At 58.5% G+C, this 13,493-nt stretch overlaps 1 protein-coding gene across 1 annotated transcript; it reads left to right on the top strand.

The window, feature by feature from the left end:
* Positions 1 to 19: 19 nt before the first annotated feature.
* TIMM44 (translocase of inner mitochondrial membrane 44) lies at positions 20 to 13,396 on the top strand. Its single transcript, XM_072947801.1, has 13 exons — positions 20 to 171; positions 1,864 to 1,965; positions 4,265 to 4,435; positions 5,538 to 5,618; positions 6,272 to 6,421; positions 7,425 to 7,564; positions 7,892 to 7,977; positions 8,410 to 8,502; positions 8,597 to 8,721; positions 9,862 to 9,912; positions 11,574 to 11,663; positions 12,358 to 12,468; positions 12,841 to 13,396. The coding sequence occupies exons 1-13, from the start codon at positions 124 to 126 to the stop codon at positions 12,958 to 12,960; spliced, it is 1,368 nt and encodes a 455-aa protein (XP_072803902.1). The 5' UTR covers positions 20 to 123; the 3' UTR covers positions 12,961 to 13,396.
* Positions 13,397 to 13,493: the final 97 nt, after the last annotated feature.

The raw sequence follows: 13,493 nt of genomic DNA on the forward strand, positions 1-13,493 counted from the left end.
CTTGTCCCTCTCACAAACACCGCCCTCAGTTACCGCTTTTCCCAGGTCCAGGTCGCACCAGGCAGACGCGGCGGCTGACGCCATCGGATCGCGCCGTGAGAAGGTCACACGGGATCCTCCAGCATGGCGGCGGCGGCGGCGCTGCGGGGAGGCTTGTGCCGCTGCCCGCGGGTAAGCAGACCTGTGGGGCCAGGGGGCGGGACTAGGGAGCTCCGGGCACGTGACCTCCAGGGCCTCGTTTTCCCCAGGCATTTGGTCCCCTCGGCCCTTCTCTGGGCTCCTCGAGAGGCTCGGGGTTGGGTCCCTGTGTCAGCCGAGGGCGGGGCGGGGGCCCCGGAGCGAGGCCCGAGGGCGAGGGCCGAGCGTGCCGGACCGGGAGAGGCAATGCACCGAGCCGGGCAGGGAGCGGATCGCCCCTCACTTCCTGGCGGACCCCACGTGCACCGAGGAGGGAATGGTGGTCGTGGCTCTCAGTGGAGAAAGTGGCGAGGAGAAAGCAAAAAACCGTGACAATCCTTGCTCACCTTTATATGCCAGGCCCTTTACCTGGAGCATTTCCTGTATCGCCTCTCCTAGTACTCTCAGTGTAAGTGTGGAAGGTAGTTGTCCTGGCTAAGACCCTGGGCTCACAGTTGCGGTGGGTGTCAAGGCGTGTACAGCGCTTTCGGAAAACAATACTCTGGTTTCTGCTGCTTGTCGCTGTTTCAGAAGGTTAGGAAACTGGGAACTCAAAAGTATTTAGCAAGCTCCTCACAGTTTCAGAGCTAGTGGGGCGGCTGACTTGGTCCAAAGCTCAGTTTGGTTCCAGAGCCTGACTCTGGAGGAAGGAAAATAGCTCATAGGAATCTGAGTGTCAGGAGAAAGAAGGTGTTTTTTGACCCAGGACTGATTTTTTTCCCCCCCGGGCTACTTGACTTTTGAGGCAGGTTTAGAGGTTGAACTTACACGTGTTTGGATTTCGGCAAGAGACTGAAAGGGAACCAACCTTAGGTTTGGTCCTGCTCTGGGATTCTTCTTCCAAGTTAGACAGTCATCCACTTGTATTTCAGACTGTTGCTGAAGTCAGTGGCTCCAGGGTCAATGGGTTACTCTTTTGAGTAGCCATAGGAGTCGAGGCATCCATATGTACGTGTGGGATGTTGCTTAGAGTTCTGTAGACAGGAAGCAAGGAACAGGGAGAGGAAAGGTCCAGGGAATATGGAAATGGAAGAGTGGTTCTTTCACGTCATTAACATCAGTGCCTCTGGTCACTTGCTGGGTGCTTGGGTGCAGTGTTGAACAGGACCTGCATGGAGCTTCAGTTCATTGTTAGGTAGAGGAAATGGCTTTCATGTGAGGTCAGCAGCATCTTTGCCCAAGTGACTCCCCTTGTTGCCCTGCTTGTTCTGGGACGTGGGAGATTTGTTCCAGCTTTGTGCTGGGACAATAAGTTATCAATGTTTACCTCTGGAAGCCCAGGTCTCTGGTCTTCCAAGACTGGCAAAAGTAGGGTGGCCTGGTGAGAGAAGACTGCTTGCCACCAGCATTGAGGTTCAGCATGCCCATTTTCAGACGAGTGGCATTCATCAGCCTGGTGCATTTAGCCTTCTTCCACCATAGGTTGGCATTTCCTGGGACCCATGTGGTTTCTACCAGGTTCAGAGGCAGAAGGGTAGATAGGGGCCCTGGAGATGCAGATCCAGTGTCTTCTCTTTCCACTGGCTTCTCAGAATTTGTGAAGATCGTAGAGTGTCTATCATGCGTTAGGCAGGTGATAAAAATCGTCAGATGAGTCTCAGATGATCCCTGCTTTTCTGTGCGCCCTGCTTACCTCCTTGTCACCCTCTGATCGGAATGGATCTTTCTCTTTTCTTTCTATATTAGAGATGCCTCAGCAGTGGAGTTCATTTCCTGACCAGCCACAACCTAGTGCCCTTCCCCCATGGTACCTATCAGATGCGCCGGCCGGGTGGAGAGCTGCTCCTGGTGAGTGACTCAGGACATGAGCAAGTGGACAGGGAGGGGGATGTGGAAACAGACCTAGCTGACAGGAGAGGGGGCTGCAGAATGCTGCCCGCACTACCAGGGGCGTCTGATTGACAGGCATACCATATCCAAGGCCTTCGGAGTTGGAGAGCCCTGTGTGCCTGGTCCTTTTGGTGTCCCGGGAACTGCTTGACCCTGTTAAGGGTTGGGCTTCTGCCACACGGAGTGGTGTGCCATCTCAGCTCTGATGGCGAGAAAAGCATCCTCCTTCTGAGCTGAAATCCGCCTCCCGCTGGCTTCCCCGTGCAGGTCCTCCGTCACGCAAAGCTGTGCCCTCTTCTGGGTGACAGCCCCCTAAGCTTTCGAGCAGAGTCACCCATCGTCTCCTGAAGCTGGGTTTCCCCAGGCTATGTCTGCCCTTACTCTTTATGTTGTTCCTCCCAGATAATATTTCTAGAGCTTTTGCCCTCCTTGTCACTCCTCTTCAACCACGTTTCTGGTGGTGCCTCACCAGCACAAGGGAAGAAAGCCCAAAGCCTGACGCTGTCTCCAATCCACATGCTTGGGCAGCCCCCACCCTCCCCTCTTCCCTCCAGGTTACCTGCCTCACAGGGGCTGTTGTGGGCATCAGACATGCCCTTCGGCGCTTCTGGGTGAAGCTGTTCAGCCCCGCCCCCACCCCCCACCCACAGTTTGCAGCCCTGGGAGTGAGCCATTGGGCTGCTGCGAGCTGGTGCAGTCCCTGACAGTCTTAGAACTCCGATTTCCCAGGAGGAAGGCTGGCAGGGGCGCATCTAGACCAGACGGCGGCCCGCCAGCGCCAGGCCTGGCCACCCGACCTGTGGAGCGGTGCCCGGACTTGCTGTGGCCTTCCCTGGGGCTGGAGGGCACCAGGGAGGCAGGTGCCCCTGAGGCTGGTGCCGCGCCCCCAGCACCCCCCTGGAAGTGGTAGGAGCAGCCCAGCATGTGCGGTCGCTTTCCCACGACTTGACCCTCTCACCGCCATTCTTTAAGCTTTCTCTCTTCCGAGCCTGCTCTTAGTTATACAGGTGGTGAAGCAGGGATGTAAACCTGGTTCTGTCTGACCCTGAAGCTTGTGTCTCAAGCAGGACAGCATATAACACCGGCTCCTGTGCCTGGAACACGGCCTCCTGGGGTCTGGCCTCTGGGGGTGTTGGGTTGGGTCTTCCTCTAGGATGGGGCATACCTTGAGCTTGGGTTCTCGGCGACTCTGATCATGTGGGCTGAGAGAAGGAGGTTTGTGCCAGTCCCTAGGCCCTTGGGTGACATGTAAATCATAGCTGGGGACTTGAGAGTGGCCCCAGGAGTCCAGGGAGTAGGGCCTGTACCCGCTTCTTTGGGATGAGGGACCACAGAGCTCTTTTGACTGTAGTCCTGGGACGAGGGTCCTTTTGGGTGTTGACCTTGGCCTTGGCCCAGCATGTTTGAATCCCTGTGAGGATTCCAAGCTTGCCTGTTCCTCGCCCAGCCTTTCCCCTGTTGCAGAAGGAGCCTGGCATTTTTGTCTTGTTTTCAATAGATTTTATCTGTTTGTTTTTGGAATGGTAAGTACAGGGAGTGCCCGTCAACTCCCTCTGCTCCTCTTCTCCCACCTGGCACACTTCTCCCCAGGATGGGCATCTCGCAGTTAGGGCGGTACTTTTGTTACAACTGACAAGCCAATATTGACACGTGACTGAGGTCTGTCACTGGCATTCGGGTTCACTGGCTGTTGTACATTTTATGGGATGGAAACAATGTCTGATGAAATGTGTCTCCCATGACAGAATCACACAGAGTGTGTTCCCTGCCCTAAAGCCTGGCTTGTTTGTCCTCCCTCCCCCTGCCCCAGCTCCAGCCCCTGGCAAGCACTGACCTTTCCCAGGATCTTAAGAGTTGGAATCATATAGTCCGGAGCCTTTGCAGACTGGCTTCTCATTTAGTGATATGCATGTAAAATTGAGATGTAATTGAACTATAACATTATGTGAATCGTTCATATCTTTTCACGGCTTTGGTAACTTTCTTTTTTCTTTTTGTTAGTGGAGGCACTGGGGGTTGAACCCAGGACCTCATGCATGCTAAGCACACACTCTACCACTGAGCTTTTCCCCACCCCCACCCCCATTTCTTTTTATTGCTGAATAACTTCTCATTTAGATGTCCTACAATTTATCACCTGGTGGTTTTTTAAAATTTATCTTTTATCTTCTAAAAGAGATAGCTGTTTCTTTTAAACTTGTTTCAACAGAAAAGAGAAAATTAAAAAGCCTTTGTTTCTTTTACACTTTTTTTCTAGTCCAAATCCTATTCTTCTGGAAACAGGAAAGGCTTTCTCTCTGGCTTGCTAGATAATATAAAACAAGAATTAGCTAAAAACAAAGAAATGAAAGAAAGTATAAAAAAGTTCCGAGATGAAGCCAGGAAGTTGGAGGAGTCAGATGCGCTCCAAGAAGCCAGGAGGAAATACGTGAGTCCTTTTGCTTTGTGAGTCCTTTTGCTTTGTGTCTCCCTCGGCCGCAGGCTCCCTCCCAGGACCAGGGATTCCCTCTAAGTGCAGGGCCAGGGCAGCTGGGGAGGCTTGGTCACTGATGACGGGGAGCGAGGGGACGGGAGCCGGCCGCCCAGCCTTCCAGGTCTGCGAAGAGACTGCAGTGTTCTCTGCAGACCAGCAGCGCTGACAGGGATTCAGAGTCCTCTGGACCTGCTGGGTCAGACTCTGCAGCTGCATGGGTCCCCCAGGTGGCCCCTCTTGCACCAAGTTTGAGATGTGCTGCTCCTGAGAGCCTTCCCGTCGTGGCCCTTGAGCAAAGTGGGTAGAAGGTGGGTTTGGTGCTGGTATCGTTAATCACACTGCCACCTCACCCAGAGCATTGCTGGGCGCCTGCCAGCGAGGGGGCCTGGTGCCCCGTAAGGGCTCTGCCAGGCAGTACACCACCCCCATCTCGCCCACGGTGGCTGAGCCTGGGGGTGTAGGCACTTGCCCCAAGCCCCTTGGGTTTTGTTCTGTTGCCCCCCATCTCCAGGCTGTGGGCGAGGCCTCTTCCCTCTGAGTGTCCCCAAGTCTCTCACCTGGATGTGACTACCTATGTGGGTCCCGCCAGTGGGGGGTTTGGCCCGATGGGAGATGGCCCCTCCTTTTCATTCAGTATGAGGAGCAGACTGAGAGGTCGTCTGGGGGCAGAGCAGGCTGAGGTTGGGGCAGGGTGGCTGGGATGGGGTAGGGCGGGGCAGGGTAATGCTGAGAACAGCACACCCCGCCACTACAGATGAGCGAATGGGCAAGATCAGCCCTTGCCCCCCGGAGAGAGACGTGGAGCCTGGGGCTCTGCTCAGGAGGGGCCTGTCTCAGCCCTCTGCTGCTGGGACCCACTGCTGGGACCCACACACCAGGCTAGGGGGCAGCCTGAGCCCCTGGGGAGAGGGAGGGACCGGGTGGGTAGGCGAGGGGGGGACATGGGAGGTGAGGGGTGTCTGGGGAGGAAGGGGCTGCTGAGAAAATGCTTCTTTGGACCCTGGGCTGTCCTGTTACTGCTGTACTGCCACGAAAATCTGCAACATCCTTTACATAGAGAACCATTGAATCCGAGACCATGCGGACGGGCGAAGTGATCCGGAAGAAGCTGGGGGAGATCACAGGCACCGTGAAGGAGGTAATGGTCTCTGGGCCCCACAGCCTCTTGGCCAAGGTTCTCAGGGCCCAGCTGTTCCTCACCTCCCGGTGGCGGCAGCAGGTGGGGACATTGCCTGGAGCGGCAGGAGGTGCGGGCACCCCGGCAGGGCTGCGACTTGGCAGCCAAGGATGAGTGGGTGTAGGTGGTGAGCAGGGAGGAGCCAGCCTGGTCGGGAGGCTTCCGGAGAAGCTGAAGCCTAGCAGGAGGATGAAATGAGGATGTTTTTCTTCCTGCCTTAAGATAGAAGTGGAGAGGTGCCTTGCCCCCGGGTGGGGGTGGGGGTGAGGGTGGGCTCCTTCAGGGGAAGGGGGACTTGAGTTTTGTTGCTTTTCTGTTCTGGGGGCTGAAGAGGGGTAGGGCCCTAAACTTCAAGGCCAGCCCAGCCTCAGGCACACCCTCCTTGCCTTCTTCCTTAGCTGGGGTTGCTGCTTCCATGCCAGCATTGGAGGGCTCTGGGCTCCTGCCTGTTCTAGCCCTGAACCCCAGGGCCTAGCGCCCCAGAGGTTGCACACAGGGTTCTCGAACATGTGCGCCCAGGTCTGGAGCCACATGAGCTCTGGAGGGCTGGGCCGCTCTTAGCCCCGGGAGCTCCAGCAGGCCCGCTGACGCCGCACCCGTCTCTGTCTCAGTAGAGTCTTGATGAAGTCAGTAAAAGTGACCTTGGCCGGAAAATCAAGGAGGGTGTGGAGGGAGCAGCCAAGACCGCCAAGCAGTCTGCTGAGTCCGTGTCCAAAGGAGGGGAGAAGCTTGGCAGGACGGCTGCCTTCAAAGCCCTCTCCCAGGTGAGCTCCCAGGTGTCCGAGGGAGCCCTTGGCCCTGACCTGCTCCAAACCTGAGAGCCAGAGTCCCTGTCTCTGAGCTCAGCCCTAGAGAGGCCTCACCAGGTGGTACACAGCATACCCGTCCTCGGCCCCTCCTGGCTGGGTGGCCTTGGGCAAGTCACAGGCCCTGAGGAGCTACAGGTTAAGGCACCAAGAACCCCGGCCTGTTGTCAGCCTAACAAACCCCTTTAGCTTGTGCTCATGACCCGGAGACTGACTGGCTCACGATTACTCCAGGTCCTGAGCTTACGCTGTCAATACTCGTTGGAGCCTCCCACGTGCTAGGCTCTCTACTGGCCGTGGGGCCACAGGAGAGAAAGTCCAAGCTACTGCTCTCAGAGGGCCTGGGGACAGGGAAGGGGACAGGCAGTTCCTGAGCGACGCGAGACAGGGACGCCTCAGTGCCAGCCAGGCTGAGGGAGCAGGCCCTGCCAGCTCGGGGCACCCCACGCAGCTTGGCGTGGCTGGTGCGAGGCCTGAGGGTCACGCATGGAAGTTTGGGTTTCATCCTGAAAGCAGAGCCATCCGGTGCCTGGCGAGGACTCTGGCAGCAGCTCAGAGGTGGAGAAGGGTCTTGGGTGGTGGGGGCAAGAGGAAAATGGGTTCCAGAGGTTCAGGGAGGTAGAATCCGCAGGCTTTGGGTCAGCTTGGTTGGGGGCAGTGGGGCAGAGGCGGATCTCAGGATGCCCCTCTGGCCTCTAGTCCCCATGAAAGGATGTTTCCAGGGAGGGTGAGGAATCAGGCTCAGAATCTGAAGTTCATCTGGGGCAGCAGGAGGCATCAGATGCTGTTGGAGGAGGCGGGGTCAGGAGTCAGGCAGAGCTGGGGCCTCCCCTCAGCAGTATGCCTCCCCTGAGGCTTCAAGCCTGGGGGTGGGGTTGATCAGGCATGACAGGCCAGCGCTGCTGGTCTGGGGTGTCAGGGAGGCCCCCAAGCGTCCCCATGGCATGGCTGTGTTCTGCAGGGTGTGGAGTCGGTAAAGAAGGAGATTGATGAGAGCGTCCTGGGGCAGATGGGGCCCTACCGGCGGCCTGAGCGGCTCAGGAAAAGGAAAGAGTTTGCCGGAGAGAAACTCAAGGAAGAAAAAGTGTTTGAGGCCAATGAGTAGGTACCAGACTGGCTGAGGGGCCCACCCCTCTCACCTCCCTTCTCAGCACCTGCACTGTTGTCCCTTTTCGAGGACCCACAAAAGGTTCCTCCCAAGTCAATTTGTAGAGTTGCTTTCCACTTGAGATTCTCTGCCTCCTTTGAGAGAATTGAGAGGGTTGATGGGGTAGAGAAGGCCAGAGGCCAGGCGGTGAGGACAAGTCATCACACCGCCATCTGGCCGCCCCCTTCCCTGGGGCCGTGGAAGAGCCGGAGGGCCGGAGGGCATGGGGCTTGGAACAGCGGCTCCCGGCTGCTGCTCAGCGGCCTCCCCGCCCTTCCCAGGGAGGCCCTGGGGGTCGTGCTGCACAAGGACTCCAAGTGGTACCAGCAGTGGAAGGACTTCAGGGACAACAATGTGGTGTTTAACCGTGAGTGTGCACGTCTCATAGCTGGGTGATGGCAGGGTGGTGACGGTGGGCGTGCATTGGTTGCTCCCCGAGTGCTGGGCACAAGACAGACCCCCCTTTCACAGAGGAGGAAACCAGGGTCAGAAAGGACTGATCACTTCCCACAGAGTCACCCCGTGAGTGGGTAGCGGAGTGTTGGCCCCAGGCAGCCTGAGGGACACACCCAGTACTTCTTGGCTGATGGGGGTAGAGGGGCACTGCCATCAGGGCTGTTCACTGTCTCTGCTGGAGCCAGCATGGTCGTGGGGCAGCCTCCCAGATGTGCAGTGGGCCTCTGATGAGGAAGCAGGCTCAGAGGTGTCCCCCCATTTTCCTGATCTGCATGGGGGCCCACGATGGAGTGGGCATGTCCTTCTGGAAGGAGCCCCTGACTCCTGACCCTGCCCCCTGCAGGGTTCTTCGAGATGAAGATGAAGTATGACGAAAGTGACAACGCTTTCATCCGGGCGTCCCGCGTGCTGACGGACAAGGTCACAGACTTGCTGGGTGAGTGGGCTGCCCCAGGACTGTCCCCACACCCAGGCCGGCAGCAGGGAGGGGAACCCAGCCCTCACCCCACCCCTGACTTGGTTGCACCCAGGGGGCCTGTTCTCGAAGACGGAGATGTCGGAGGTGCTCACGGAGATCCTGCGGGTGGACCCCGCCTTTGACAAGGAGCGCTTCCTGCAGCAGTGTGAGAATGACATCATCCCAAACGTCCTGGAGGTGGGTGCTGGGCGCCAAGCCCCGTGGGCCTGCCCCAACCCCCCACCTCGTGTGTGCGCATGGCTGGTGCTGGGGCCCAGTGGGAAGTTCCAGGGGCACTTGGCTATGGAAGCAGTCTTTGCTCTGATCTTGAGAGGCCTGACCACCCCACGCCCGGCCATTGTCGGACAAGCAGCTCTGAGAAGGAGGACATCTGTGGCCCCGCAGGTCCCCAGGCTGCAGTTCTGACCACTCTTCCCCGTCCACAGGGTGTGCCCCCCCCAGGGACTGAGTCCCTCACACGCACTGGAGCCAGGAGCTCCTGGCTCTCCGCGGAGCCCTCTTCCTAAAGTAGTTGTGAGGGACCAGGTGTTTGTGTTTCGGGGACTTTTCAGGGGTGGGGGAAGCCCCTCAGGGCAGGAAGGCAGGACCACCACAGCAGCCCAGGGGGCTTTCCCTCTGTGGGGTCCTGAATCCTATCTTCTCGTCCTCTTGCCTTTCCTTTTGGCTCATAAGCGAGGAGGGGGTGGCTTGCTCAAGGTCACCCTCCATGAGGCCCCTGCCCGCGGTCGGCTGCTCTTTCCCTGCCTCCTCTCTGCCCGTCTCTGGCCCCCAGCCCTGGCTGGAGCCCGGGCATCCTGCACTGAGCCAAGCCAGAGGCCTTCGGAATGCCCGCAGGCAGCCCGTCCAGTCCCGGGTGGATGCCTGTTCCCTCCTCCTGGGCTGCCTCCGCGTGGTCCTTCCTGTGGAAGCTTCCCTCATCGCACCCCGGGAATCCTCCCCCCACTTCCCCTCTGCCCCACCTGGGCGCGGGGCCTGACGGCCCAAAGCTTCGTCTCCAGGGGGAGGCAGGAGGCCATTCCTGTCCTCCTTGGCTCAGTTTCCTAGCCAGGGTGAGAGCCCAAAACAGTGTCCCCTTCTCTTCTTCCACCAAGCCCTCGGGACCCACCCCAGTCTGCCCTGTTGTCCTGAGAAAGGCTCAGGCTCCCTGCGCACATGCAGGAGCTCCGCTTCTCCTGCAGCCTGACCCGGTCTCCCCCGACTGAGACCCTCGGGGTGGGGGTCTGCAGAGGAAAGGTGCTCACTGGAGAACATTCTCCAGAGCTTTCCTGCCTCAGAAGCCCACTCATTCTCACGCTTCTTTTTTCCTTCCCTTTTTAGGCCATGATTTCTGGAGAGCTTGACATTCTCAAAGACTGGTGCTATGAAGCAGTGAGTGTTTGCTCGCTTTTTTCTTTCTTTCGTTCTTTTTTCTATTTAGTCCTAAAAAGAAATCACAGTTTGGAGAGGATCTGCTCAGGCGGCTCATCCTGGGAAGGGCCCGCCAGGGTGGGGGGCCCTGGGGTGGGGGTGGCTGCAGGCCAGGGCGAGGGCGTGGTGGAACGGGACAGCGGCTAGCTCTGGGGCACATTGGATACTCCCCTGGTGCTCAGGGGTTGCGGGTGCTGGACAGCAAGCAGGGTGTGAGGCCCCGGGCCTGCGTCACCTCCCTTCCCTGGGCCAGAGGTGCATCGTCAGAGTCATGAGGGTACAGTGCAGACACAGGAGCAGCTCCAGAATGCGCGGCGCCAGACGGATTTATCAGCTGTTCTCATTGTGAGAACCTGAAACACAGATCAAGACAGACATGGATAGATTCCCACCCGGGGAGAAGCCTGTGTCCAGAGGAGGGGCTCCGGGTCCCAGGCCACAGGCTGACCTGGACCGCGAGGCAGAGGGTCAGGCATCCTTCAGAGCACACTGTCCGCCCTGCCCGTTCTTGGAAGCCGTCTTGTCACAGTGGGGCTCCCGTCTGTCTCTCAGGCACTTCGCCTCACCCTGCTTACTCCCTGACCTGCGCTTCTTGGGGTTTGGTTTTTACCCCTGGCTTCTTTATGTTGAGCAATCCAGAGTCTCTTGGCTGATTCTATTCTGTACTCAGCTCACAAACAACTTGGAAAAAGCAGAGGAGATGTCAGATTTTCTTTTCAAATACTCCCCTGCACGGTGACTAATCCAGCAGGCATTTATGAGTGGTTTTTTTTTTTCTTTCTTTCTTTCTTTTTTTTTAACTTTGGGACCATTAGGATGTGCTGGTTATCTCTGCCAGAGAGCTGCTGGTGCCCCTGGAAACGCAGATGAAGTTGCAGCCACTCACGGGGGTATTTTTAAAATGTCATCTCCAAGAAACCACACACAAAGTCAGATTGGCACCTTTTTTTTTTTTAAACTCGGATCAGTTATTTCCATAAAAGGTGGATGCCTTTGGGATGTCTGCCATCGTGGTTGCTTGTTGAGATACGAGGCTGCATGTGTCTCTGGGGCTGTGCCTGGGGCTTGGGAGCAGGCACAAGGGGATGAGGGTGTCATTTGGGGGGCCCCTGCGCCCCAGAGGAAGAGCAGGGTGCCTGTGGCTGACGGCCACCCACGGGGCAGGTCGGTGAGAAGGAGCTGGACCCAGGCAGCCGTGGGGTAGGATGAATCCTAGAAAAAACGTTTGGTTCCAGGCCAGGACGCACAGTGAGGTGAGCATGGGGATGTCCAAGAGCAGCCAGAGAGGCCCCAACTTCCCGCTGGGAGTGTGTTTCAGGTCGCATTCCAGGAGCATCACCGAGCTCCCTGACTAATACCGCTTTCATTAGCGCGATGATGGCACCAGCCTCCCTGCTTGGACCTGTGCTCCTGGCATCTGCCACCCCTGGCGCAACATACCCAGGCGCTGGGGGCCGTTTCTGGAAGGTGTGTGGGCTGGAAGCATGGAAACCGTGCTGTTGAGCCCACCGGCAGGGAGTTTCCTAGTCCTCGGCCATCAGCCCCCGAGGGGTGTGGCGCCCTGGCGTGGCTTGCGCATGCAGGTGGCTGGCCACGTGGGGGTATCTGGCTTCTTGTTGCAGACCTACAGCCAGCTGGCCCACCCGATCCAGCAGGCCAAGGCGCTGGGCCTCCAGTTCCACTCCCGCATCCTGGACATTGACAACATCGACGTGAGTGCCTTTTCCCCGGGGGCCCAGTCGACCCCGGGGTGGGGAAGGTGTTCAGCAGGGAGGGGTGAGCTCCCTGTCCCCCAAAGAGCTGCAGCATTTGGATTAAATGACCTGGAGGATCCTTTCAGTGAGAGGTTTCCATAGCTCTGCAATTGGGGCTTCTTAGGCAAGGGGTGGCCCTGGGGGTGCTGCTGCCCAGACCTAGGGCTCCCCGAGGCCCCTGAAGGCAGTGCTGCCCCTGAACTTGAACTGAGAAGGGTGGCGGCTTTGTCAGGGAGGCTCAGGCCACCAGGGGTCTGCTCCGCCACAATTTCCTCCCCGAGCAGGGCTGAAGGTGGGCCGGTGCCCACTCCCCTCTGACTGAACTGTGCGCACACAGGCCGTCCCCGTGAAGCCTCCCTGCGCCCACACAGCCTCAATCTGGGGAGCCTGCGTGGGTCGTCAGCAGCTCAGACTCCGGCTCACAATTGGGAAGCGCCCACCTGGAAGTGGGCCAGTGGGAAGGGGCAGCCCTGGGGTTTGGGCTCAGGCAGGTCCTCGGGCTCTTTCTGGGGGCTGGCCCGATATGTCAAGGTGCCGAGGGCTCCTCCTGTCCATGTCCTGGGAAGTGGGGGTCCGCACCTGGATGGGAGCAGCAGGGAAGGGTCCTGGGACTATCCTCTGAGGCCTGCTTGCCCTCTTGGTCCCCCTGCAGCTGGCCATGGGCAAGATGATGGAGCAGGGACCTGTGCTGATCATCACCTTCCAGGCCCAGCTGGTGATGGTGATAAAGAACCCCAAGGGCGAGGTGGTTGAGGGTGACCCGGTGAGTGAGCGAGGGAGAGGATGGGCAGGAACTGCTGGGTGCGCTGCCTTGCCCTGATGGCGGTTCAGTCAGGGACTGCGTGGGGATGGCAGGGCAGTGCCTTGAGAAGTCCCAGGGCCCTACGTGGGCCTGCTGGAGGTTAGAGGCAGCTGATCCGTCTGGTTTTACCAAGTCCTGAGTTACAGCCTCTGTCACAGTCTCTGCTTGGGACCCCCCAGACTTGGGCCAATAACCCAGCACCCCTCATCTCCAGCCCCTCCCAGCATCTCCCCAGTGTCCTGAATCTGCCCTGCCCCTCGACAGTCCCTCGTCCCAGTGTGGGTGCCGAGCCCACTGTCTGCCTCCAGCCCTCACCAATTCCTGGTTCTGCAGGACAAGGTCCTGCGGATGTTGTACGTGTGGGCACTCTGCCGAGACCAGGACGAGCTCAACCCCTACGCAGCCTGGCGGCTCTTGGACATCTCTGCCTCCAGCACAGAGCAGGTCCTCTGAGCACGGTGGCCATTGACCAGGGGCTCTGGGGCTGGATCGTCACTGCAGACACGCAACAGACTGGTGTCCACCTGCAGCAGCTAGACCACTAGGCCCAGGACTGTCGGCTCTGCCCCCACTCTGCCAGGATGGCTGCAAAGCTAGCTGGATGGAGCAGGGTGGGGAGGGGGCTACAGCGCCAGCCCCTGCACCGCCCTCTGCCCCATGGGGGCTGCTGACCGGTGGGCCACAGAGCCACACAAACCAGACAGTGCCAAGGGGTCCCTAGCCCAGGGACTGCCTCCCAGGACAGAGTGGTGGGGCCTGGGCCCACTGGCCACAGCAGCCAGGCTGTTTTAGCTCCTTTTTTTTTTTTTTTTTTTAAAAGAGTGCCCTTATTATCCTGTACATACGCTGGAGACTTGGAAATAATAAAACACCAGAGTGCAGGAGAGCAGCTTGGGTAGTCAACACATGGTGTCTGTCACTGGGGTGGGGGGAGATGGGACTGAAGAGGGCTGGGGGGCGCCGGCGGTCATGGTCACTGAAGGAAC

This window comes from Vicugna pacos, chromosome 22 (assembly GCF_048564905.1).
Source record: "Vicugna pacos chromosome 22, VicPac4, whole genome shotgun sequence".
Taxonomy (NCBI): domain Eukaryota; kingdom Metazoa; phylum Chordata; class Mammalia; order Artiodactyla; family Camelidae; genus Vicugna; species Vicugna pacos.

Bases quoted from the DNA above. Each gene is read 5' to 3' on its own strand.
- TIMM44 (XM_072947801.1), top strand. From the start codon at position 124: ATGGCGGCGGCGGCGGCGCTGCGGGGAGGCTTGTGCCGCTGCCCGCGG. The intron at 1,966-4,264 runs GTGAGTGACTCA...CTTTTTTTCTAG, and splicing joins CGGGTGGAGAGCTGCTCCTG to TCCAAATCCTATTCTTCTGG. The intron at 7,978-8,409 runs GTGAGTGTGCAC...TGCCCCCTGCAG, and splicing joins CAACAATGTGGTGTTTAACC to GGTTCTTCGAGATGAAGATG.